Source organism: Ursus maritimus, unplaced genomic scaffold (assembly GCF_017311325.1).
Source record: "Ursus maritimus isolate PB19 unplaced genomic scaffold, ASM1731132v1 scaffold_2, whole genome shotgun sequence".
In the NCBI taxonomy this organism is placed as follows: domain Eukaryota; kingdom Metazoa; phylum Chordata; class Mammalia; order Carnivora; family Ursidae; genus Ursus; species Ursus maritimus.
The window spans coordinates 17112487-17140002 of record NW_024424452.1 but is presented as its reverse complement, the minus strand read 5'-3'; the positions used below and the strand labels follow the sequence as shown (position 1 = coordinate 17140002).

At 45.9% G+C, this 27516-nt stretch overlaps 2 protein-coding genes across 8 annotated transcripts in view; one reads left to right on the top strand and one right to left on the bottom strand.

Annotated features, from left to right (window-relative positions):
* Positions 1-10255: 10255 nt before the first annotated feature.
* KCTD13 (potassium channel tetramerization domain containing 13) lies at positions 10256-23310 on the top strand. Its single transcript, XM_008685276.2, has 6 exons — positions 10256-10698; positions 12011-12180; positions 19685-19774; positions 19861-19913; positions 20580-20775; positions 22506-23310. The coding sequence occupies exons 1-6, from the start codon at positions 10455-10457 to the stop codon at positions 22740-22742; spliced, it is 990 nt and encodes a 329-aa protein (XP_008683498.2). The 5' UTR covers positions 10256-10454; the 3' UTR covers positions 22743-23310.
* Positions 23311-23459: 149 nt separating this feature from the next.
* ASPHD1 (aspartate beta-hydroxylase domain containing 1) overlaps positions 23460-27516 on the bottom strand; it is a 19140-nt gene continuing 15083 nt past the window's right edge. For 6 of the 7 annotated variants that reach the window (XR_005836005.1, XR_005836007.1, XR_005836006.1 and 3 more), the window contains 2 exons: positions 24231-24344; positions 23460-23710 (listed from right to left, as the gene is read on the bottom strand). Coding sequence is in view for 1 of the 7 variants with exons in the window: in XM_008685275.2 (XP_008683497.1) it covers positions 23601-23710; positions 24231-24344; positions 25595-26474 (1104 nt within the window). In the remaining 6 variants the exon portion in view is untranslated. Of the gene's footprint in view, positions 23711-24230; positions 24345-25594; positions 26542-27516 lie in introns of those variants that run through there. The other variant, XM_008685275.2, reaches the window with a different exon arrangement.

Here is a 27516-nt window from a genome sequence, read left to right as displayed (position 1 = left end):
TAGAACCTCGTAACAGTGGAATTGTACAGTGTTTGTCTTTTTGTGACTGGCATATTTCACTTAGCATCAGGTCCTCAAGGTTGGTGGGTTGCTTCTACTTTTTGGCTCTTGTGACTATGCTGCTATAAACATGGGTGTGCAAATATCTCTTTGAGACTCTGCTTTCAATTCTTTTGGGTATATGTCCAGAAGTGGAATTGCTGGTTCATATGGTAAATCTATTTTTAACTTTTTGAAGAGCCGCCATACTATTTTTCATATGGCTCCACAAATTAATATTCCTATCAGCAGTGTACAAGGGTTCTAATTTCGCCATTTCTTTGCCGATACTTACTATCCACCCCCGTTTTATAGTAGCCATCCTAATAGAAACGGAGTGGTAACTAATTGTGGTTTTGACTTGCATTCCCCTGATGATTAGTAATGTTGAGCATTTTTCATGTGTATATCTTCTTTGGAGAAATACCTATTTAAGTGCTTTTTAAAAAATATTTTTCTTATTTATTTGAGAGAGAAAGAGAGCGCGTGCATGCTCACAAGCAGGGGAGGGGCAGAAGGAGAAGCAGACTCTCCACTAAGCAGGAAGCCCTACATGGGGTTGGATCCCAGGACCCTGAGATCATGACCTGAGCTGAAGGCAGCCCCTTAACCAACCCAGGCGCCCCTATTTAAGTGCTCTGCCCACTTTTTAATCAGGTTAATTTTTGGTTGTTGCTGTTGTTGAGTGTAGAAGTTCTTTATGTATTCCAGATATTAACTCTTTAGCAGATACTGGACTGGCAAATACTTCCTCCTATTCCACTAGTTGTCTCTTCACTCTGTTGATTGTGGCCTTTGATGCACAGAAATTTTTAATTTTATGTAGTCCAGTTTATCTATTTTTTCCTGTGGTTTTGGTATCATAGTTAAGAAATCATTGCCAAATCCAACGTCATGAAGCTTTTTCCCCTATGTTTTCTTCTAAGAGTATAATTTCAGGTCTTATGTTTAGTTCTTCCATGCATTTTGAATGAACTTTTGTATATGGTGTAAGGTAAAGGTTTAACTCCGTTCTTTCTCATGTGCATATCCAGTTTTCCCAACATCATTTGTTGAAAAGACTAGCCTTCCCCCATTAAATGATGTTGGTATCCTTGTTGAAAATCATTTGCCCATATGTTTGAGAGTTTATTTCTCTATTCTATTCCATGGTCTGTATGTCTATCCTATGCCAGTTGCCACAGTTTTAATCTATAGCTTTGTAATACATTTTGAAACCAGAAAGTATGAGCTCTCCAATTTTGTTCTTTTTCAAAATAATTTTGGCTATTCAGGGTCCATTGAGATTCCATATGAATTTTAGGATGGACTGTCCTATTTCTGCAAAAATCACTGCTGGGCTTTAGATGGATTTGGGTGGTACCAACATCTGAACAATATAGTCTTCCAACTCATAAACATGGATTTCAATTTATTTGGGTCTTCCTTAAGACCTTCCTTTCAGCAACGTTTTGTAGTTTTCAGTGTACAAGCCCTTTGTCTCCTTGGTTACGCTTATTCCTAAGGATTTCATTATTTTTGATGCTATTGTAAATGGAATTATTTTCTTAATTTCATTTTCATATTGCTCATTGTTAGCATATGGAAACAACTGATTTTCATGTGTCAATTTTGATTCCTACAACTTTGTTAAATTCCTTTATTAGCTCTAATGGGTTTTTTTGTGGAATCTTTAGGGCTTTCTACATATAAGATCACGTCATCTTTGAACAAAGATAATTTTACCAGGGCACCTGGGTGATACAGTTGGTTAAGTGTCCAACTGCTGATTTCGACTCAGGTCATGAACTCAGGGTGGTGAAACTGAGCCCCGCGTCAGGCTCCACACTCAGTGAGCGGTCAGCTTGAGATTCTCTCCCTCTCCTTGTGCCCCTCCCCCTTCTAGCTCTCTTTCTTTAAAATAAATAAATCTTTTTTAAAAAGATAATTTTACTTCTTCCTTTCCAATTTGGATGGCTTTTTTTTCCCCCCAAATTTGGATGACTCTTAATTTTTCTCTTGCCTAACTGCTCTGGCTAGGACTTCCAGTACTATGTTAAAGAAGTGGCAATAGCAGGCATTCTCATCATTTTCCTGATGTTAGAGGAAAAACTTTTTCAGTCTTTCATCATTAAGTACAATGATATTAGGTAATTGGTATTTTTCTTTCTTAAATAAGATTAATCAACAAACACCATTAAAGCGGGGAGGTACATGGGAATCTATAGAAGGTCCTTCCAGGATTTGCTAGTTCCCTAACAGAGAAGAACAACCATGGGCTTCTCCTTCTTCACGTAAGAAAAGGAGGGTGGCTGGGCTTACAGGGTTGTAGTAATGGACAGTAATGTGTAAAAGGAAAATAATAGTATTTCATAGGCAGATAGGCCACCAGCTAAGAACTGTTGAGTGTTTTCTGTCAGAAGAAGAGTAGTCTTTAAAATAGGGATCCATATAGTTAGCAGAAACCTTAGAACTAAATCAAGGGAAAGTTTCACATGTTCTACTATTGTTTCTATAGCTCTTAGACAAAGTAGATATGCCTTGGCTATTGGATCTAATGAAAAACTGACATAAGCAGTAGGCGTCTGATGATCCCCATGTAATTGACCAGTATCCCTAATGCTTGTTCAGACTTTTCATGAACAAAAAGGAAAGATGTTTGTGAATCTAAAATCCTGGAAACAGATCTTTTCATAGATAGCTATCATACCAGTCTTTATGCTTAAGAATGATTATGCTTTTTTTAAACTGAAAAGTATATAATCATTGACAGATATTTATATTAATTTATATTTACTCATGTGTAAATAACTTAGGAAGAAAACCTCTCTTCGATCTAGTAATTTAAAAAAAATGATGAGTGTAGAAGACAAAAGAGCTCTCATAATCGTTTTGAATTCATTAAAATTTGGAGAATTCCAGATAAACCTAATTATTCCCAGTGTTCCTCATTTTATAAAGTAAAGAAGATCTCTGTGTTACCTAATGGCCATTTTAGAAAATCCAAAGATAGTTTAGGCATAAAAAAATAGCCTATTAGTCTAAATTTGAGGCCTGAATTTAGAAAAGGTAAAATCCAGAATAGTTGTAGAGGAAACAATATGTAAGAAACAAATAGCTAAAGAAAAATATTTGTAGGCAATGTAAAAAGACACAGCAATGAGCAACAATGGTTATTAGGAACTTTACTTTTTTCAAAAATAAGGACTCTTCAAAAATGACCAAGAGTATATTTAAAAAGCACCAAAGAGTTAAGAATCCTAAAATTTTTATGGCATCACAAATGACCCCGAGAAGCCAAAGTAATCTTGAGGAAGAGGAACAAAGTGAGAGGTACCACAATTCCAGATTTCAAGCTATACTATAAAGCTATAGTAATCAACAGAGTATGATACTGGCACAAAAATAGACACATAAATCAATGGAACAAAAAAGACCCTAGAAATAAACCCACACTTACATGGTCAATTAATCTACAACAAAGGAGGCAAGAATATACAATAGGGAAAAGACAGTCTCTTCAATTAACGGTGCTGGAGGAACTGCACAGCTACATGCAAACCTGGACCACTTTCTTACATCATACACAAAAATAAGCTCAAAATGGATTAAAGACCAATATGTGAGACCTGAAACCACAAAATTTCTTAAAAAAACACAGAGGGAGTAATCTCTTGGACATCAGCCTTAGCAACATTTTTCTAGATATGTCTCTTCAAGCAAGGAAAACAGAAGCAAAAATAACCGCACAGCAGTGGAAGCTATCAACAAAACAAAAAGGCAACCTATTAAATGCAAAAAGATATTTGTAAATGACATATCCAATAAGGGAGTCATTATCTGAAATATATAAAGAACTTATACAACACCAAAAAAAAAAAAAAACAATCTGATTTTAAAATGGGCAGAGGATCTGAATAGACATTTTTCCAAAGAAGACATACAGATGGCCAACAGATACATGAAAAGATGCTCAACATCACTAATCATCAGGGAAATGCAAATCAAAACCACAAGGAGATATCACACCACACCAGTCAGAATGGCTAGTATCAAAAGCACAAGAAAAAAACAAGTGTTGGCAAGGATGTGGAGAAGAGGGAACGCTAGTGCTCAGTCACTGCAAATGTAAACTGGTGCAGCCACTGTGGAAAACAGTATGGAGGGCCCTCAAAAAATCAAAAATAGAAATATCATATGATCCAGTAATTCCACTACTGGGTATTTATTCAAAGAAAATGAAAATACTAATTCAAAAAGATATATGGGGGCGCCTGGGTGGCACAGCGGTTCAGCGTCTGCCTTCGGCTCAGGACGTGATCCCGGCGTTATGGGATCGAGCCCCACATCAGGCTTTTCTGCTATGAGCCTGCTTCTTCCTCTCCCACTCCCCCTGCTTGTGTTCCCTCTCTTGCTGGCTGTCTCTATCTCTGTCAAATAAATAAATAAAAATCTTAAAAAAAAAAAGATATATGCACCCCTATGTTTATTGAAGCATTATTTACAATAGCCAAGATAGGGAAACAACCCAAGTATCCATTGGATAAATGGATGAAGAAGATTTGGCAGGTATATACAATGGAATATAAGCCATAAAAAGGAAAGAAATCCTGCCATTTGTGACAACATGGATGGACCTTGAGGGTGTTATGCTAAGTGAAATAAGTTAGAGAAAAAGAAATACCATATGATTTCACTTATATGTGGAATCTAAAAACAAACAAACTCATAGAAACAGAACAGATTGGTAGTTTAAAGAAGCAGGGGGTTGGGGTGGGGGAAATGGGTGAAGGTGGTCAGGAGGTACAAACCTCCAATTATAAGATAAATAAGTTCTGGGATATAATGTACAACATGGTGACAATTTTAAAAAGAAAAAATATTAAGGTAAATAATATATGAAAACTAGGATAATTTACTTAGCTTTTAAATCAATACAAAATGGGTGCCTGGGTGGAACAGTTAGTTAAGCTCTAACTTTTTTTTTTAAGATTTATTTATTTATTCTAGACAGAGAGAGAAGGAGCATGAGCAGGAAGGGCAGAGGGAGAGGGAGAGAAAATCTCAAGCAAAGTGCAGAGCACGACTTGGGCTCAATCCCACAACCCTGAGATCACAACCCAGCTGAAACCAAGAGTTGGAAGTCCAACTGACTGTACCACCCAGGCACCCCTAAGGGTCTGATTCTTGATCTCAGCTCAGGACTTGATCTCAGGGTCATGAGTTCAAGTCCTGCTTTGGGCTGCATGCTGAGTATGGAGCCTACTTAAAAAAAATCAACATAAAAAATAAGAAGGCTTAAGTCATGAGAAAACTAACCCTGATCTTATACTAACCAATATATTGTGTTGGTATTACTTTTATATGGCAGATTAAAATTTAAAGACATTGGATTAGCCAAAAACTCTTCTTTTATCTTAGAACTAAGGGCCTTTTCTTATCTTGCACTATAATAAAGCCCATTACATAAATACACTTTTCAGTGCCCACAAAGTAAACATACATTGAGTAACAATTCATTTAGACATGTTTGACTGTTTAACTATACTAGATGTTCCTAGAGTGTACACATTCAACAGAATAATTTTTTGATTAGTTAATCTTTAAAGTCTTCCAAGAGAAGAAAATGAAGAGCAAAAAAAAGTGAGAGGGAGCTACTTTAGACAATTATACAATTATCACTGTAAAAGGCTAATCCAGGTTTCTCCCGCAAGGAGAAGGAAAACAGCTTAAATGCAGAAAAACACGTTTTGCTTGCTTTTTTTTAGAGAGAGAGAGAAGAGAGCATGCGTGGGGGAGGGGCAGAAGGAGAGGCAGAGAGAGAATCTTAAGCAGGTTCCACACCCAGGGCAGACCCTGATATGGGGCTCAATATCACCCCACTGAGATCATGACCAGGGCCGAAATCAAGAGTCAGATTTAACGCTTAACCGACTGAGCCACCTAGGTACCCCCAAAAATACATTTCTTTTTTTTTTTTTAATGATTTTTTATTATATTATGTTAGTCACCATACAGTACATCCCCGGTTTCCGATGTAAGGCTCGATGATTCATTAGTTGCCTATAACACCCAGTGCACCATGCAATACGTGCCCTCCTTACTACCCATCACCGGTCTATCCCATTCCCCCACCTCCCTCCCCTCTGAGGCCCTCAGTTTGTTTCTCAGAGTCCATAGTCTCTCATGCTTCACTCCCGCTTCTGATTACCCCCCCTTTCTTTATCCCTTTCTTCCCCTACTGATCATCCTAGTTCTTATGTTCCATAGATGAGAGAAATCATATGATAGTTGTCTTTCTCTGCTTGACTTATTTCACTTAGCATTATCTCCTCCAGTGCTGTCCATGTTGTAGCAAATGTTGAGAATTCGTTCTTTCTGATAGCTGAGTAATATTCCATTGTATATATGGACCACAACTTCTTAATCCAGTCATCTGTTGAAGGGCATCTCGGCTCCTTCCACGATTTAGCTATTGTGGACATTGCTGCTATGAACATTGGGGTGCATATGGCCCTTCTCTTCACTACGTCTGTATCTTGGGGGTAAACACCCAGTAGTGCAATGGCTGGATCATAGGGTAGCTCAATTTTGAACTTTTTAAGGGACCTCCACACTGTTTTCCAGAGTGGCTGTACCAACTTGCATTCCCACCAACAATGTAGGAGGGATCCCCTTTCTCCACATCCTCTCCAACAATTGTTGTCTCTTGCCTTGTCTGTTTTTGCCATTCTAACTGGCGTAAGGTGGTATCTCAGTGTGGTTTTGACCAAAAATACATTTCGACGTATATGTACACACACAAAGAAGAATGATGGTCCAGCCTATTTAAAAAAATAAGTTAGGAACTTGGGAATTTAATAGAGCTATACAATTAAAAAGTCAGCATTTATTAATCTCCCAAGTATGGAAATGAAATAATCACCTATGTTAAACAAAATAATCTCTTTCCCTTTCTTTTTTCTTTTTAAAAAAGAATTTATTTATTTATTTGTCAGAGAGAGAGCGATCACGAGCAGGGAGAGGGGCAGAGGTAGAAGCAGGCTCGCCGATGAGCAAAGACCCTGATGCAAGACTTGATCCCAGGACCCTGGGATCATGACCTGAGCCCAAGGCAGACGCTTAACTGACTGAGCCACCCAGGCATCCCCCCCCCTTTTTTTTTCTTAAAGTAGGCTTCACAAGGGACTCCTGGGACTCCCTGGACTCCCCTGCTCCTGGACTTCCCTGCTCAGTGGGGAGCCCACTTCTTCCTCTCCCTCTGTCCCTCCCCTTGCTCATTTTCTCTCTCTCTTTCTCATAAATAAATAAAATCTTAAAAAAAAACCAGAAAAATATTGACTGTTAAAAAAAAAAAAAAAGTAGGCTCCACACCCAACGTGGGGCTTGAACTCACAACCTTGAGATCAAGAGTAGCATGCTCTACCAACTGAGCCAGCCAGGCGCCCCATAAAATAATCTCTCCTTTTAACAAACAAGACAATCTCCTTATGAGGGTTTCTTCCTTTGTTTTGTTTTGTTTTGTTCTGAGTTACCTCTCAAATAAACAATCTTGTTAGGGGCCACTGCAATTCTAACTTGTCCTTAGTGAGACTGTGTCAGAGAGGTAAGGGTACAGGTTAGAGTAACTGCGAGACAGAAGCAGAAATTTGGCCCAGTTTTCGTTGAGACAAGGATCCACAAGGATGGTGCTCTGCAACCTTGTATCTGCGGAACTTGGCCAAAGGCCAATTATCATTGACAGGGGCCAGAGACAATGTCCTGATTCTGGGCAGAAGAAATGAAACAAAGCAATTCCCAGGGACACAAACAAAAATTGAGGAAGAAGTCCCTATAGCAATTTAAAATGGCAATCTGAAGGGCACCTGGGTGGCTCAATTAGTTAAGCATCTGCCTTTGGCTCAGGTCATGATCCCAGTGTCCTGGAATCAAGCCTCAGCAGGGAGTCTGCTTTTAACTTCTTCCTCTCCCCCCCACATGCGCGCTCTCTTGCTATCTCTATAAATAAAATAAATAAAATCATAAAATCATTAATTACTGAATGAATTAATTAATTGAGTCATTAATTAAATGGCAATCTGAAGCAAAGTTTATCCAAAAGATCCTGGTCTGGGGATACCTTTTGAATTCCATAGCCTCTAGGCTGTAGTACAGCCTTATTGGACATTGGTTGTTGGAGTGATTTTTCTGGTTTGTTCTGGTAACAAACGACACTCAAGCATGCTAACTAGTTATATGACCTGAGTGGTTGACATCTCCAGCTTCTTAGAGGGACAATCACTAGAGGTAGAGCAGTAACAGATTTGTGATGCCCTTAGACATCCAGGGCTGCATACCTGTCCTTTCCCTAGAAATGTTTCCTCTTATAGACCATGGCATTGAAAACACTAGGACAGATCATAGGAGCAGGCATAAAAAGCCAGAAAACAATTTTACCAAGGAAAAATAAAAATCTAATTGGATAACCATAAAACCAAAGGGGACCTTATTGTAAGGAAAACAAAATAATTCCAACACTGAAGGGTCTTAACAAAACATCAGAGCTCACATTTAATGAGAACTTACCTCCCAGCCATGGGCAGGATGGCACCTCAAACAGTTAGAAACACAAAGGGTCTCAGATGTGCACATTATTACTAGAGTTGAGTGTCCCAGTTCAAAGTAGTGAGGGCTTCAGCTGAATCTCTGTGGATTCTCCATTTCTGACAATCCCCTCCAGTCAAAGACCAGCAGCAGCACACCTGTAGGTGAACAAAGGAAATGGCTCATCATGGGGAACCCACCATGGACCTCTCAGCAAGAATGTGTTAGGAAGGACATATAGGATTTGGGCTTGTGTTAGATGATTTTCGAGGAGGGGTTGAGAAGGGATATTTGTTCTAGGTTGGATGTTGTCAGGAAGTGGGGATAATTCTTTTTGGTTATCTTAATAATTTTTATCTGGAAAGTAGGAGGAATGGATCAGGGAGTAAAGCTGTTCTTGGTAAAGAAGCAGCAGTTACTCAAACTGTGGGGGTAGAGGTTATGTTTGGTCATTTTAATGGTTTGGACAATGTTCTTGTTCTTGTGTTCAGACATGATTATGAAATGGTCTTTCTCTCAATCCATCAGAGAGTGCCTTTGTCTGATGTTGGTGTTCTGTGAAATTGTTGATGCTCAAAAGGATAACACCATAGTCTAGCTGATAGTGCCAGGCCGGCTCCTAGCATTACCAAGGCTTCCAGAAGGAGAGTGTAAACTAGCTCCCAGCAGCCATGGGGTGCTTTTCTCTTTTTTACCAACTACACTTGAAAAATCAGAATTGGCAACCCGTTTTGGTAAAACATGAGCTCTCTGGGTCACCACGGGCCCCATTACACCCCAATACCTTATAATGCCCCACCCCACTCATTGTCCCCTGGCATTGAAATCTGCACCCCCTCCCTAAGCAAAATAGCAACCAAGCCTAGAGAAAGGTGACTTGCCGAGGATCACCAGTGAACTGGTGGCGGGGTAGAAATTACAACTGTTTTAATTTTCCTTCCGCAAACCCCCATGCTAGACATTAAGATCTTTTCTTATATCTCTGAAGTATCAGCCTCTCAAGGGAACGTAGATCCCGTCAGATAAAACACTTCTCGGACACTCTCTTGTCAATAACGTGTTATCTTATTCCTTCTTTTTTCCGGGACTGGGTGTCTCGCGATTTTAGCTGGGATTCTCAGACCTCTGCTTGGCCGCTGCAGCCACCCCTGACATTCATTCTGCTCCTCAAAACCACCACGCGTGTTCCTGCCTGGAGCTCTCCTCCTTCACACCTCCAAGTGGCCCGGTCTTCTCAGCTTCAGCTCTGCATCCCCTCCTCAGGGACGCACTCCCCGACGACCTTACCTACTCACACCCTGCATGCCCTAGCACTACTGTCACCTCCTCTAGAAGGCCACCTGCGTTTAGCCTCTTTTACAAGTCTCCCTTGGGCTTTGTTCGAAGCTCTCCTCAGTCTGTCAAAAGGGAAACCTTGCCCTCACGCCCGCGAAGCACTCCGAGGGCAGAAACCCAACCACCGGGCGGAGACCTCGCTTTCCACAGCAGGTCTGTGGCGGGGCGCGGCGTCCTCCAACCAGGGTCCGGGACTCTGGGGGAGCGCACCTCGCGCAGACCGCCACCCTGCCGCAGGCGGCGCGCTACCTCTCAATGGTCCAAAGCCACCACGCATGCTCCGCACCGCCGGCGCGCGAGGTCGGGGGCGGGACCTTGGCGCGCCTGCGCAGCTGCTCGGCCCCGGCTTCCGGGCGGCGTCGGCGCGATGGGGCTGAGGGCCAGTGCAGCTGAGTAGCGGCGGCGTGTGGGCGTGCGGGCCCGGCGGTCTGGCCCGAGGGCTCGGGTCTCGGGCTCTTTGGGAGCCGCCGGAGGGCGCGGAGAGAGCCTAGGATCGCCGTCCGCCGCCACTCCCTGGTATGTCGGCCGAGGCCTCGGGCCCCGCGATGGCCGAGGCCCCGTCCCTCGAAGCTCCTAAGCCCTCGGGTCTCGAACCTGGCTCCGCCGCTTACGGTCTGAAGCCACTGACCCCGAGCAGCAAGTACGTGAAGCTGAACGTGGGCGGCTCGCTGCACTACACCACGCTGCGCACCCTCACGGGACAGGACACCATGCTCAAGGCCATGTTCAGCGGTCGCGCGGAGGTGCTCACCGACGCGGGAGGTATGCCGCGCCACCCTCACCTGTGTGCTCCTCCATCCTCCAGATCTGCGTCCGCCTTCCCTCGCCCAGTCTCCCCTACCCCTTCTCAACCGTCCAGTCAGCTCATTTCACCTCCCTCCAGCCCCGAGTCCCGTCTCATCGCCCCTTTCTCATTCATAATCCCCCTCCTCTCTCAGTCCTTTACCCCCAGCAATAATCAGCATTTATGGAACATCACACGCCCCCCTCCAACAGGCGCTCTGGTAAGTAATTCAACATGTCACTTCAGAATTTTTATTACCAGGCCCCTCCAGTTCTCCCACCCGTTATTCCTCAGCTCAGACGACTTGGGAACCAGCCCTGCTGTCAGCAGCACCCTTCCAGGCAACCTTCATGTTCCTTCCAACTGCCCAGCCTTAATGTTTGCCTCTCTACCTCAGCACTGCTAACTAGCAGCCTGGAGGAGTTGTCTGTCTCTGTGTCCCTCTAGCACAGGTTCCTGTACATTCTAGGGATCCATCTGTAAATGCAGATTGTAGGAAAAGTCTGTTTTGGGGTTTGCCATGGACACCAGAGAGGAGGGTGGACAGTTCTCTTTGGCAGGTGAACCTACCCTTCGTGGAGTGTTGCATTCAAGGTTGGGACACAGATGCCCAGGTGGAACTGTAAAGTTTTTGTGAGGGTGGGGGAAGGTATTCAGAGACAGTATAACAAGGATTGGAAGAGCAAGAAAATTAAAATTTGGGTGGTGGAGTTCGGTCTTTAAATATATGAAGTTGAAGAATTTACTTATTTATTCAAGTATTTGTAAAGTGCCGGTTAGTGCCAGAGATACTTTGGTAAATGAATCAGACAAGGTTAGTCTTAGGGACTTCACTTTTTTTATAGAGGCAGGAGGAAAATAATAAGCAAATACACATACAAAAAATACATGTAATTGCAGATAGTAATAAGTTCTGTGAATAATATAAAGGTTAAAATGGTAGTGAACTGGAGGGTGGGGTAGATATTTTAATTAAATAGGATGGTCAGAATTAATACAAAAGTTTAGAGTTTGTTGATAAGGTAATTTGTAATTTTCTCATGGTGGGAACTTTTTTCAATGTAGAACAGATTAGGAAGGGAATTAATTCTCTGTGTCTACGAGTGTTAAAAAGTGTCTATGGGAGAACTCACTGGATATGTTTTAAAGGGATTTTCTTGGAGATGGCAGAGGTTTGAGACAGATCAGTATTCAGACTTGTAGCTTTGGAATCTGTTTTTCATAAAAATTTAGTAGCTCCAGGGCCCCCTGCAAAGCCATTCTTCCTCCTGCCTCTCTCCATTCCACCAGGTTGGGTGCTGATTGACCGGAGCGGCCGCCACTTTGGTACAATCCTCAACTACCTGCGGGATGGGTCCGTGCCACTGCCTGAGAGTACCAGAGAACTGGGGGAGCTACTAGGCGAAGCACGCTACTACCTGGTACAGGGCCTGATTGAGGACTGCCAACTAGCATTGCAGGTGAGGGGCCCTGGGTCCCACCCTATGCCCATGTCTCTGGAGAGCTGCCCAAGCAGTTAGATACTGGGACATTAAAAAATAGAGGGGAGGCATGTGGGGTACTGTCTGGAGAGGCTGCCTGTGGCCTGGCTGTGACTAGCCATGACCGCAGAAGATTTGGGTGTGCCTTCCTGTGTATCCTTGCTGCCTCAAGAAGGACCTCTCTCACCGCCTCATGCCAGGACTGTTGCAGTAGTTAAATGACTGCTCTCTCCTTGCTGTTCCTCCCTGGCTAATCTGGCAATCATACCACCACCCGAGTGATGATCCTTAAACACAGTCGAAATCTATTCTCCCCTCTGCTCAGAAATCTTAAATAACTCCCTGTGCCATAGGGGGAAAAAATCTAAATTTAAATGAGAATATTATGACCTCCGTGTTTTGGTCCTGTGCTGGGAGGCAGCATTCCACCCCTAGCCAGGTTTTTTGTTTATTTGTTTTCATTTGTTTGGTTTTTTTTTATTAACTTTTTTTTTAGCAATGAAATCTTAGAAGCGGAGCTGCTCCCAATAAAACAGGTTGGGGATTCCACAGCCCCAACTTCTGGGCTTCTCTTCTGTGGATCTCTTAATGTTCTGAGGAGCAGAGCTTAGAAAGCACAGCCAGGACCTGTGGGTTAAGTGTCCCCTCTACCACAGCTGACTGAGTGACCTTGATTGAGTCATTTCCTACCTCTGGCGTTCTGTCCTCCTGTTCCAAAAGATAGGGAAACAAGAAAAATAGGTACAGTGTAATGAGTTTTACATAAAGCCCTTTATGCTGTTCTATTTTTACAATGTTAAAAATGTCCTTTCTTTTATGATACAATATTAATAGGAGATTATGAGTTTCTTTTTTGATGCCCTTTATATATTAAAAAGTGGCAACTATGAACAACTTTCTGTTGTCTTGGTGAATACTTATTGGTTCTTGAAATACAAGTATAGAGTTCCTTTGGGCAATATCCATGTTTTTCAAACTGCATCCCATAGGAAAAAAATGCATCTTATACTCACATATGTATAACTTAAGTAAGAGTTTTATAAAATGATACATTTAGTGAAATACACACTGCTATATTGTTTTCTTTCTTTTGAATGCTCTTTGGGACTCATTAAACTTATTTCAGGACCCATCAGTGGGTCACCACTTGCAGTTGGAAAACCATTGAACTAGATGATCTTGAAAGTGGGTTCCTGCTCTGTAGTTGTACATTTATCCAGTGTTACCTCACACCCACTGTGCGTTGGGAGTGATTCTGCTGTCTGCTTGTGTGTACATCTTGTACTCCTGCTCGATACATAGGCAGGAGGTTGGGGATGCATCCAAGGTCAAAGAGCCAGCCAGTAAGCCGCAGAGCTCGGATTCAGCCCCAGGTTATCTGACTCCCAGGCGCAGTGCTTTTTCCTCTGTTCCGGTTGCCTCCTTTCCAGGTTTCCCTGATACCGTTCCCATCCTCACCCCACTCAGAGTTTGCTTATTCAGTTGGGGGTTTTGGTTTTGGTTTTTAAGATTCAGGTATAGAGAATTGAATTCATCATACTCCTCAGTGTGTGGTGCTTAATCATCATTGTTCTCTACAAGTCTTTTCTCTTTTTATTTTTCCCCTTAATTCCCAGCCCTTTGCCCACTTCCCTTTTACCCATAGGTACCCCTCCAATTCTAATGTTTTGATACATATACGTGGATTATGTTTGTACCCTTGAAAAGCTAAAAGCTTCGTTTTGTATATGTACTCGTTTTAAATTTCCATAAATGGCATTGAGCTATGGATTGTGTGTTCTGTTTCTTAATTCACTTCTTTCAAGATCTGCTGTCTGTACATTTAGTTCTTTGCTTCTAACAACTGCACAAGAATCTATGGCGTGTGTTCACCATGTTTTATTTATACCTTCCCCTGAGGTTGGAGACCTAGATTGCCTCCACCATCCTTCTGCAAAACGGTGCCACCTGCCACCATCAACATCCTTATACATGTGCCCTTGTGGATCATAGGCCAGGGTTTCTCATGTTTGTAGCTGGGAGTGGAATTGCAGGGGCCCAGAACACATACAAATGAATTTCAGCAAGTATCATCAGATTACTCTCCCGAATGACGTAGCACTTTATAGTCTTGATCAGCAGTACGTAAGGGATCCCATTTCTGCATATTCTCAGCAACACGTGGCATCAGCCAGTGTTGTAATTTTGCCAATCTGATTGGTATAGAGTGATCTCATTTTAATTTGCATGCCTCTAATTACTAATGAGATTGAGCATCTTTTCATGTGCTTACTTGCTTTTGTGGTTTCCCCTTCTGTGAATTGCCTATTCATATTCTTTACCAGATTTTCTACTGAGTTTCCTATCTTTTTCTTGTTGCTTTGTAGAAGATCCTTGCATATTTCAGTTTAGTTCCTAGGGAGAATTAAACCCTAAAGCTTGTATTGTACACAATAAATTTACTTTCCTCATATGCCTCTAGAATGGTACTATTTGCCTACCATCCTCGGAAAAGTTGAGAAAATAAGTACTCACGTTATTTATTTGTTGGATTTTGAGAGTCAGGTGAGGAATCCTAGTTGAGAAAGTCTGTTTCAGATAATTTCTAGTCAGTTTTAGTTGTCGCCAACATTTTCTCTTAAAATGTCACCTGTCTGTGGCGTCTTTTGTTGAATAGAAATCCTTGATTTTTTTATTATAAATAGCCACTTATTTCCAAAGCAGTATATATATGTATTGTAGAAATTTAGAAAACACAGATAATCAAAAAAATAAAAGCTCCAAATATCCTTCCAGGTCTCTGTGTGTGTGTGTATGTGTGTGTGTGTGTGTGTGTGTGTGTGTGTGTTTGCGTATTTGCCAAAATATATATGATCGTGCTATATGTGCTGTTTTGTAATTTGCTTTTTTTAATTTGTTAATAATTGCCATCTTTCTGTGTCAATAAAATTTCTTCTTATCTAACATCCAGAGTATACACAAATTTCTGCATTTGTTCCAGAAACATCTTTTATAACTGCTTCATCTAAACCAGGACCCAGTCTAGATCCTTGCATTACATCTGGTTATTATGTTCTTTAAATCTCTTCCAACCCCAAACCATCCCTTTTTTGCTCATGGCTGACTTGTTAAAAGAGACCACCAGTTGTCCTGCACAATGACCCACTTTCGAAATTTGCCTGATTGTTTCCTTATGGTGTCATTTGGTTTGGTACTATACCCTGTTCTGAGTTTTCTGTAAATGAGACAGTAGATTTTTTTTTTAAGTTTGTTTGTTTGTTTGTTTGTTTTAGTAATCTCTGCACCCAACGTGGGGCTCAAACTCACAACCCTAAGATCAGGAGTCACATGCTCTTCCAGCTGAGCCAGCCAGGCGCCCCAACAGTAGATTTAAAGGCTTGATACTAAACATTTTAATTAGAATACATTTTAGGTACTTTTACGTATTTCATGTTGTGTTGTATTGAGAGATCCATAATATTGCTAATATGACCCATCATTAGTAATGCTCAGAATTGGCCCCTAGATTCAGGTGATGATGATTGGATCCTCCGTTATAGTACACTTCCTTGTTGCCAGTCATAAAGTAATTTGTGTGGTGTTGTTTAGGCACTGTGTGAGTGGCAGTTCCCTATCAACCACACACCAATTGAGAATCCTTACCTGAATCAATAATTTCATTAGGGTTGTAGAGTAATTATAATTGTCATTCCTTCAGCGTTATTACCTGGGATTATGTATAAAGTCACAGTTTCCATTGTCAACTGGAGAAAATCTTGATTTTAATGTCAAGTTCCTCTTTTTTTTCTTTTTTTTTTTTCTTAATGGTATATCCTTGTAGAGTCTTGTTTAAAAAGGTTTTTTTTCCATTCTGTGTACATCTTTTATTAGCTTGATAGTTTTATCTTTCATATATGGGTCTTTTAATCTAAATGGAAGTCACTGGTATAAATGTGAATTATGAAGGGATTTAAAGATTTTTTTTGTCCTCCAGAGAGTGAGCTAGTTTTTCCAGTGCTATCTACTAAACATTCTGTGGTAGCCAGTGTCCAAGATAGCCACCAGCAATTCTTGCTTCCTCCTCATTCAGGCTCTTGTATAGTCCCCTCCCACACTGAATAGAGCTAACCTATGTAACCAGTAGGATACTGCGGAAGTGATACTGTGTGACTTCCAAAGCTAGGTCATGAAATACATTGCAGTTTTTGCCTCTGTCTGGGATCACTCTGGGGGAAACCAGCTGCCGCATGAAGATACCCAATCAGCCCAAGGGAGAGTTTACTTGGTGAGGGACGGAAGCCCCCTGTCAATAGCCAGCACAGACTCCCAGCCATATGGATGAACTATCTCAAGCAGATTCTCTAGGCCCAGTCAAGTCTCCAGATAACTACAGCCCAGGACAACATCTGGACTCCCAACTTCATGAGAGACCCTGGTTCAGACCACCCAACTAACCAAGCTCAGGTTCCCAACTCACGAAACTATATGTGATAATAAATGTTTATTGTTTTAAGCTGCTAAATTTGTAGTAGTTTGTTACCCAGCAAAGGATAACAGAGTAGGGTTCTGGGGTAACAAAAGCCTAAAACATAGGAGTGGCTTTAGAACTGGGAAATGGGCACCAGTTGGCAGGACTTTGAGGAGAATGTTAATAAAAGCCTGAAGAGTTTCAAAGGGTCTGTTCGTGGAAGCCCAATGACCTCAGAGGAGGCTACGGGGTGGCGGGGGGGGGGGGGGGGGGATGTTACTGGAAACCGGTGCAAAGGGAACCATTGTCATGTAGAAGCAGGATTTTGGCAACACTGTCTCCTACAGTAATGTAGAAAGTAGAAAATGTACCTCATGAACTGGGTGATGTAGCTAAAGAGGTTTCCAGAAAGAATGTTGAAGGGGCCACCGGGTTTCTTGTTGCTGATAGTAAAATAGAAGAGGAGAGGGTAAGCAAGAGGGAAAACAAACAAGGAGGCAGGAATTACTGGGTTTGAGAAGTCCCAGCCTTTCCAGATAACACATGATGTTACAACTCACAAATGGTTTTCTAGCAAAGATCAAATACAGGGCATTCTCAGTAAAACATAGTCTAAAGATGAAGCTGAGGATGTGATTGTAAAAGTCTTTGTTAAGACTTCAGAAATATCCCAGAAGATGCCTCGGAGCACTGTTGATCAAACAATAGTGCTTCTAAGAAGCTGGAGGGTGGTGCCCCTCAGCAGTCTCAGCACATACCCAAAGTAGAGGAGAGCATGTCTCACAAAGATTTTACAAGAATTACATTGGCAGAAACACTGCCAGCTTGGAGCAAAATGACAGAGACTGTTCAAGAGAAGAGGCTTTTGGGCCCCCAAAGCTCTACAGTCAGGAAACCATGGAGCTGCAAGCAAGGACTGTCTTTCATGGAAAAGGAAGGATGATTCAGGGCAGAGGCAAGAGCGTGAAAAATCATTTCTGGCAAGAGTAGGCATCAGAGATGCTAGATTGCAGAATTTTCTGTGAAGCAGTGACTATTGTATGCCACCTACCTCCCCCCAAACATTTGAACAAGAGTCCCCCCCTGATTATCCTAGTGCCTGTTCCACCACTGCGTATATGGGAGGTATATGGGAGAGAGAATTTGGGTCTTTAGTTCACAGGTCTTCAGATCAAGAAGAAATGTACGTAAGGAGCTAGAGTTAAGGAACTACACCCATGGAGCCTCATCCCCACCTGGACTGATTTAGGTGACGGGATTCTGTACTTTAAGCTGATGCTGTAATGGGATGAGACTTTGGGGATTTTGGAAGGGGGTGAGTATGCTTTTCAATGGGAAGGATTTGAAGCAAAGGGGCCAGAAGGTGGCCTGTGGAGCCAGCCTCCAAGGCAGTCCCCAATGATTCTTACTCCCTAGTATTCATTCTTTCGTGTAGTCCCCTTTCACACGGAACAGGGCTGACAAAACCAGGTCATAAAAGACATGGAAGCCTCCACCTTGCTTTCTCGGATTATTTGCTCTGGAGAAGCCAGCTGCCATGTTGCGAGGACACTCAAGCAACCCAATGGAGAGGTCCAGATGACCGGAGTCGGATGTTTCCTGCAGATAGCCAGCATGAACTTGCCAGCCATGTGAATAAGCTTTCTCAGACACAAATCCTCCAGACCCAGGCATGCCTTCAGATTCCTGCAGCACTGGCTGACTTGGCTACAACGTCAAGACAGACCCCTATGCCAAAACGACCCAGCTAGGGCACTCCTGAATTCCTAACCCACAGAAACTGAGATAATAAATATTTTTTGTTGCTTTAAGCTGGTAAGCTTGGGGATAGTTTATTACACAGCAATAACCAATACACACTCCATACTTACCCCACTGATATGTGGTGTCCCCTTTATAAATATCAGTTCTCACATATACATCAGCCTGCTTTCAAACTCTCTTTTGTGTTCCATTGGTTTTGTGTGTGTTATCCAAAACCAAAACCACACTGTTTTCATTAGCATGGCTTTATAGGATATCTTAATACAGGATAGCATCAGTCCTTCCTCTTGGTTCTTTTTAAAAATTGACCTAAGTAATAATAGACTTTTATTCTCCCATATTAATGTTAGAAAAGGCCTTTTTTTTTTTTAAGATTTTATTTATTTATTTATTTATTTATTTATTTATTTATCAGAGAGAGAGAGAGTGCGCACACAAGCAGGGGGATCAGCAGGCAGAGGGAGAAGCAGGCTCCCTGCTGAGCAAGGAGCCAATACAGGACCCTATCACAGGACCCTGGGATCATGACCTGAGCTGAAGGCAGATGCTTAACTGACTGAGCCACCCAGGTGTCCCTAATGTTAGAAAGGTCTTATGAGTTTCTCAAAAAAAAAAAAAAAAAGAAAAAAAAATCTGGAATTTCTGGTTGAGAAAAAGATCTGGTTGAGAGAGGTGAAAGGGGTTTTGGCATAAAGATTCTGGAAGACAGAAAAGAGGAAAGAAGCCCATGTATCTGGTTCTGCCTCAGACCTCATCCCACCCAACCAGGTTCATTTATTAACAGACTCTGAGCATCCACTGTATACTAGGCACTCCCTAGGTGAGAAGAGACAGATCAGAAGTAAACATACGAGAAAATGTGAGGAACTCAGTGCTGTGAAGAATGAGCTGCTAACGTGTAAAGGAGGTAGACGAGGCTGTTTTAGTCAGGGAGCTTTAGGAGACGGACCAGCACTCTCTGAGGGGTACTGTTTTGAGTTATCTGAATGGCATGAAGGGGCCAGCCGAGCACACAGCAGTGTCGACCATTCCAGGCAGTGGGAACAGCAAAGGGCCGGGTGGGCACAAGGAACAGGCCGTGGGTGAGGCTGAAGCCCAGCAAGCAAGGGAGAGTGGTGGAGACAAGATCAGACAGATTGGATCCCGCAGAGCTCTGTGGACCACTGAGTCTGGATTTTCCCCCAAAGGCAGCAAGCAGCTTTGGACGGCTTTTAAGTGGGGGAGTGAGTGACCTCTGGTTGTGCTGTTAACCACCTTGCGCTTCTTCTCCAGCAAAAAAGGGAGAACCTGTCCCCGCTGTGCCTCATCCCCACGGTGACATCTCCCCGGGAGGAGCAGCAGCTCCTGGCCAGCACCTCCAAGGTGAGGCCCCTGAGCCCTGGAGGGTGGAGGCGGGGGGCCTCTCCCTGCAGCCTGACCCCCACCCTTGTCCATGCTCTCCCCCACAGCCCGTGGTGAAGCTCCTGCACAACCGCAGTAACAACAAGTACTCCTACACCAGGTGACGGCCCGGGGTGGGGAGGCGCCCTGGGGAGGGGGCGGGCTCAGGCACAGTCCCGATGATGGGGTCCTGGGTGAGCCCACCCAGGGTGAGGGGGCCGGGGCTGCTCAGAGGGACAGAATGCCCGTCAGGATGCAGAGTCCAGCCCCGAGTGCTTTGGCCAGGTCCTTTTCACCCCGGAGGTTCAGTGGGCTGACCTGCAAACCGTTCCGGCAAGGATTAGATGAGAGTGGGTAGCATTACGAAGGGCATTTCCACAACAGACGTTGCTTTCGTGCTCCACACCTTAACTCCCATAATCCTCACGGTTGTTCGAGGTAGTACTATCTCCATTTGACAGATGAGGGAACTGCGGCACCAAGAGGTGAAGAAACTTGCCTGGTGTCACTTGGTTCAAGCTAGGACTTTAGGTGAAGACACCAGCCGCTTGTGCCTCTCTTCTCCCGCCTGTGCGGGTAGCCCCTCTACTGTGCTGGGATTCGCTTGGCAAATGCTGCTGCCTGACTGAGGCCAGCTTAACCTGACTCTGGGGGGCGGAGGAAGTTCCCTGCTGGGCGCCAGGACCTGAGTGCAGGGTAGGTGGGGCCCCTGTGCGGGGCGACAGGACGACAAGACCAGAGGGAAGGAAGCCAGGGTGCTAAGGCCTCCTGGCCCCCTGGTCCTCAGCACTTCAGATGACAACCTCCTTAAGAACATTGAGCTGTTTGACAAACTGGCCCTGCGCTTCCACGGGCGGCTGCTTTTCCTCAAGGATGTCCTGGGGGACGAGATCTGCTGCTGGTCCTTCTACGGGCAGGGCCGCAAAATCGCCGAGGTGTGCTGCACCTCCATTGTCTATGCCACGGAGAAGAAGCAGACCAAGGTCAGAAGGGGTTCAGGCCCTGGTCAGGGAGGGCTGTGGTGGTGGGCAGCCCCAGGACCCCAGCCAGCGGCAAGTCCTGGGAGTCAGGAGGTGCAGTTCCAAGTTTTGGGGTCTCATGTAACCTTGGGCAAGTTACCTTCCTCCTGGGGGTCTCTGTTCCTCCATGAAATGAGGGTGTTGGATTACAATGGGATTCTTCACGCAGCCCATTTGGGTCTCAAGGCAGACTTGAAGTGGTATGCAGGTTCGGGAATGTGTACACGTTTCTCCATATAAAAGGACCATATTTCTTAGAATGTCCGAAGGGTCCGTGGCCCAAAATAGATTCTTAAAACCTCAGGACTGTAGAACACATGGGTCTCTTAGAACACACTGAGTTTGTAAGTCCTGCGTCATTCACACGGCAGTCATCAGCAGATACTTCTTGAGCACCTCCTCTGCACGAGGCACCAGGCCTGGAATCCAGGTGAATGAAAGGCCCAGTAAAGCACCACCCCTCGGTTGTGCCATCTGCTCCCTTCTGACCTTGATATGAGGGAAGTGCCTCAGATACACACGTCTCTGAGCCCCCAGTGCTATTTCATACCTCCCCACCTTTGCACACTCTGGTCCCTCTTCTTGTACTTTTCCCCATCCCCATCTGCCTGATGAACTTGTGCTGAGTCTTTAAGACACAAGCTAAGCACAGCTTTCTTTGGGACACCTTTGCTCATGACCTTTCAACCCCTCCCAACCCCAAAGTGGGTCATACTTCCTTCTTAGTCTGCAGCAGGCAGGAGGGTGTCACAGCAGCAGCAAGGGGTTAGCTCGTTGAGGGCAGGGCTCTAGCTTCTCTTCCTGTCTCTCTAGCAGTAGACAGGCGCTTATCACGCAGTGGAAGCTAGGAAGCATTTATTGAATGCATGCATGAATGAATGAATGACCCAACTTCCAAGAAGTTTCCACTGGAACTAGGAAGACAGGAAGATAAACCAGTAATGACAATGCAGCTTGTTAAGAGTTACGTTAGCTCTGTCCTCCAGGCCACACGACACCTCCTCTGTCCCTCTCCAACACCTCCTCACTTCACCCCTTTCTACTCTCTCTCCACTCTGCCTCCCTCCTGCTGGTCTTCAAATACTGTACTAAGTGCGCACCTGCTTCGAGGCTGTTAACCTTGCTGTTGCCCTTTCTCTACTTACCCACCTGGCTCCTTACCCCATTCTCTGACTGTTGGTTGAGTGTTACCCTTTCAACGAGGCCTCCTCTGAACGCCCTCTCTGAAGTTGTAACATTCGTGGCTATGACCCTCCCTACCCCCTTTTTCCTGCTGTATTTTTTCCTGTAACATCACCATCTGAGTTGATATTTGATTACACGTATGTCCGGGTCCTCCCGTAGAATGTAAGCTTCCTGCAGACAGGAACTTCGTTTGGTTCACTGCTGTATTCCCAGTGCCTAGAACAACACCTGGCATGGTGCTGTCACTCAGTAAGTATTTGTCAAATGAAAGAACATACCAAGAGACTTGGCAGCAAAGGAGAGAAAACAAGTAACTTGCCTGACTTCAGAGCTGAAGGATAAGTATGACTTCGCTGAGTAAAGAATTTGCCAAGAGGAGAGCTAGTCCAGGCCAAAGAACGTGTGCTTGCGAAGGCCAGGGGGTATGCCGGTGTGGGATCGGCTGCGGCGGGGGCTGTCTGTGTACCTGCATCAGAGGGTAGGAGCTGGGGCTTGCTGGCCTTTTGCAGGTGGAATTCCCAGAGGCCCGGATCTTTGAGGAGACCTTGAACATCCTGATCTACGAGACTCCCCGGGGCCCAGACCCAGCCCTCCTGGAGGCCACAGGGGGTGCAGCCGGAGGTGGTGGGGCAGGCCGAGGGGAGGATGAGGAGAACCGAGAGCACCGTGTCCGCAGGATCCATGTCCGGCGCCACATCACGCACGATGAGCGTCCTCATGGCCAACAGATTGTCTTCAAGGACTGACCTTTGACATTTCTTTCTGTTTTCCTCCTGCCACTGGAACGCAGTTCCTCTCTCTTTCCCTCCCCTTCCCAGACCTTTGCCCCGGCTTTGCTGGCCAAGTCGTGGGTCCACCTTCTGTCCCTTCGTTGCATGGTACAGTTCACTATAGCCCTCTTCCGTTCATTCCCACCTCCCTGCTAACAGCACGGTACGTTCCAGCCCCTTCCATCAGTCAGAACCCTTCAGAAGGCCTGCATTTGTTGCCTCATCCCATCCTTGTCCTGCTATCTTCCCACACCAGCTGGTTTAGAATGATTTAGAATTCCCTTTTTCTCTTTCTCTCTCTCTTTTTTTAGTACATCATACATGCCAAAGTGTCAAGCCAGCCCTTACTGACACCCACCATGTTCTGAGCCGCCTCCCCACCATTGTGCAGCGTACTTTCCCTCCCTCCTCCTTCCCCCACCAGTCCCCCTACCCCTTTAACTTTGTACTAGGCTGGCCTGGGCTTGCACCAGCTCAGCCATCTTCTCAACCTATTTCATATTATTTATTTTAATTTTCTATTAAATTATTGGAATAAAGTTGAGTTGAGGGTCTGGTGCTGGCTCCGGGGCAGAGGGTCAAGGAGATGGCTTGTGTTAAGGAGGTACTTGGCTAGTTGGCTAGGAGAGGACAGGAGCACCTGCCCCAAGCCTTTAACTGGGCTGGTAGCTGGAAGAAGGTAGTCAGGAGTTAGGAGAGGACTTAAAATCTGTATTTCAGTGTAGGCTGGCCAGTTCCCACCCTCAGCCCCACCCCACCCCCTGCAGCGGAGAGGAGGTCCTGGCTACCACTCAAGCTATCCCTGAGTGCAGCACCTCTCCAGCCCAGATGTCTTCAAGGGTCTGGTGCGAAGACAAAGTCAAGGGCCTGGCGCTCGGCTCCGGCCACATTGGGGTGCCAAAGGTCCACGATGAAGACCACTCGAGGCCCATCTTCGGGGGAGCCTAGGGCACATGGGGATGGAGACAAGAGAGGGACTGACATTAACTACTTACCTGCCAGAGCACCCACCATATACTCATAACAGCTAACACTTTGTAATTAAGTGCCAGGCTCTGTTCTAACCCCTTATAGATGTTAACTCTTAATCATCAAAACAAACTGCAAGTCAGTACAACGATTATTCCCATTTTATACGAAGTAACTGAGGCACAAAGAGATTGATTAATTTGCCCAAGTTCACACAGCTAGTCGGACAGGAACCCGGGTGGTTCAGGCCCAGGGTCTTGTTAACCACTTTGCTGTGCACCTCCGTGACCTCATTTAATCCCTGCAGTCACCTATAAAGAAGGTGATTGCCCCACTTCACAGGTGTTGGGGAAAGTTCTATGACTTGTTCAAGGTCATGCAGCTGGAAAATGGTAGTGCTAGGACAGGGAGCCAGTTGGGCTTGATTCTGCAGCCTCTAATCTATTCCCCTTCACTCAGTCTCTCATTCCTCCTAGCAGAACGGGAGCCCATTACCATTATGAGCCACTGTGTGCAGGAAGGAGTCATCCACCAGTAGACAGTGCCCCTCAGCCCAGCACTGGGGCTCGCCCCCGACCACCAGCTCACAGCCGGGAGGAATCTTCAGGCCTGTGGAAAGAGACCCAGGCATCCAACACCCCTGCCTCCATCAAAGGGGCCCACCCCATTCAGTCAAAAAGCAGTTTGAGGGTCTTAAAATGCCCCACATGGTGTCCCTCCTTGCTCTCTGGAAGGTGTCCCACATGTAATTGCAATACAGTACCGGATGAAAGAAGTGCTGGGAGATAGGGGAAAGGCAGTGCAAAGCACAATTTACTTGTTCCAAAGGAAAGGGAAGGCTTCCTGGAGGAAGCGGCATCTCTTCTTGGGCTTCTGTCAGTTTAGCTCAAGAACCTACTTACTGTATGCTCGGCCCTCATTAGTATAAAACTAATGGATCCATTTAGGCTCAAGGACCACAACAGAGTAAAGTGTTGTGAGGAAACTGAGCAGCCAACTCAAATGATGGGGAATAGGAAGACCTCCCAGAGCAGGTGTGGCACTTGAAAGTGGGAGCCCTGAAGGCTGAGTAGGAGTTTTCCAGGAGGTAATAGGTGATAAGGGGAAAGACATTCTGGACTGAGGATCGCATGAGTGTGGCATCTGCCAGGATCAGCCAGAAGGCTCTCCTGATGCATGGTGGGAGGGAAGGGGAGGAAGGGAACAGGTGGGAAATAAGGAGAGAAAGAATCTGGACTTGATCCTGAGGCCAGTGTGCTTTGAAATGGAGGACACATCAAATTAGTGGCACAGGAAGTTATTTTAGGCAACACAAGGTTTTAAATAACACTGCATTAAATAACAAAATTGTTTCCTTTTCCATTTTCTCTCAGTCTTCAGAAAATGAAGAAGGGAATCTCAGGTTGGTGCTACCATAGCTTTAACACCCCACTAACACCGCTCCCTTCTAAAGGAAGAGAGGGTAGGCTTCAGTCTCAGACTGGAGTATTTAGCTAGAATATTTAAAGCTTTTTTTTTTTTTTAGTTTGTTTTTTTATGAGTACTTTCTATCTAGTGCAAGTAATACTGATTATCATTGTTCTATAAAGATTCCTTTTAAACAGACGAGTGAAACAAAATGTAAGGGGAATCAGTACCAAGAAGCATAGTCCAGATGGTAAATGACAATGGCAAAGCTTATGAAGATGGTTGACAGGTCACTGAAGCTTAGGAAATGCTGCTGTGGGCAACAGGGAGTCAGGGAAGATTTCTGAGAAGAGAGGCATGATCAGAAGCACAGTGTAGACAGGAGCAGAGCGGAAAGTCTGGAGGAGGAATCATGGAGGCAAGGAAGTTGTCTGTAGGCAGCATCTACTTACCCAGATGGCATCTGACCCGGGCATTGGTGGGCCCACAGCGACCCTCAAGCCGGGCCCCAGGCAGGAGGACAGAAAAGCCAGCATTGCCGAAGGTGTTGGCACTCATAAAGCTCCGCAGCCCCCTCAGTGCCCGATAGGCCCCTGGGCACCGGCGGCAGTTGCTGGGTTGGCACCGGCCTGCTTGGTACAGCAGGAGCTGGTAGCACCCAGGGGCCAGGGGTGGGGACCAGCCCCGAGGCAGAGGAGTAGTCCCTGAGAAGTCCCAACTCACAGCCCCAAAGTCCCGCAAAATGGCAGGGAAGCTGCTCTCCAGGAGCTCCACGTCATGCCGCTGGGCATCCCGTGGCACGAAGGGGGCTGAGGGCAGGTCTGGCAAAAAAAGCAGGCCTGGGCGCTGAATGCCCAGGACCCCTGGCCCTCCCCCAGGGCCTGGGCCACCTTGAGCTGCCCGCCTCACCCTACCCATGCCAGCCCAGGAGTAGCGCCTGGCATAGGCCCGCAGGCGACGGCTCACTAGGCCTTCTGCCCTGGGTCCGTCCCCAGGCTCCCCAGAGCTCCCTGGGCTTGGCCTGCCCTTCTCAGAGCATCCCCTAGGCCCTCCACCAACACCCCCAGCCTGACTCCCAGCGCCTAGAGCCTGCGTGTCTTGGGAGCCCAGGCGGTAACAGTACCAGAGGAAAAGGGAAGTGAGGGCTCCAAGGAGCAGGGTGAGGGCTGAGGAGGCCAAGGGTGATGGCCACACAGGCATGATGGGCAGAGAGGCCCTGGCCAGGAGGCCTGGGGCATCTTCCAGACCCCAGTTTCCCTGTCCTCCCAGTTCTCCACCGGTTCCCTCTGTGGCTGCTCCCGGGTTACCCCCTGGGCTGTTTCCCCTCCACATTTCCCACTCTTGATTCTCTCTCCTGAGGTCTTCTCTTCACCTTCTATCTCCCTCTTTCTCACCTCCTTCAAGAACCTCCCAGTCCTCCTTTCTCTTTCTTTCCTTCTATTGCTCTCCCCTTCTACCTCTTCTTTCTCCTTCAACTCTCTCCTCTTCCTTTCCCCCCACCCCCTCTCCTTTCTCCTTCCGGCAGTTTCTCTCCTTCAGCCTCTCCTTTCCCCACCCTCTCTGTCTCCCCTCTCCTTTCTTCTCTCCTCCCTCTCCTCCCCGCCCCTCTTTTAGCTCTCCCTCCCTTCCTTCTAGCTTCCCCGGACAGCAGTTCCTACCCCACCTGGACCCGCAGCCCTGGGAGCCCGCAACCAGTTGTCCTCCGCAGCGGCTTCTCTCTCTCCTTCCAACCCCTTGTCCCCTTCTGCCCTCGCTTCTCACTCGACCCGACCCGCGGGTCTCCTCTCTCTGTCTCTGTCTCTTTCTCTTTCCCCGTCTCTCTCTGTCTCCCTCTCTCCCTCTACCCCTCCCTCCCTCTCTCCTACTCGTTCCTTCCTTGGCTCCCACTCACCCTGACGTCACCCCTCCCCACAGTCATCTCAGCTTAGCTACCCCCGCCCCCACCCAGTGGCAGTCGCATCTCAGCCGGGAGGGGGGGGTCGTCTCCGGATTTGTCTCCCCTCCCCGCCCCGACGGGGCGCCACGTGGGGCGCAGGGGGCACTGTGCCAAGCTCCAGCCGCCCCGCATTGCGAAAAGAAGGGGCGGGGGCTGAGGGAGGGGCGTGGCAAGACAAGGGGCGGGGCGAGCGCGTAGACTGATGGACAGGGCCGGCGCTCGCGGACTGAGGACAGGGACACTGCGGCCCATCCGTAGGTCTGCTGAGCCCTTGACCAGTTGGCCTGTGACTCCCCTCCCCCCTCCGCCTCCACTAGAGCCAGCCCCCCATCTCTGGGAGCCTGATTGATAGTGAGGGCGGCTTCAGCCAATCGCCCGCGGCGTCGGGGGCCGGGCCGCTCCGGCGGGGCCGAGAAGAGCTGTCCGCTAGCTGGTGGT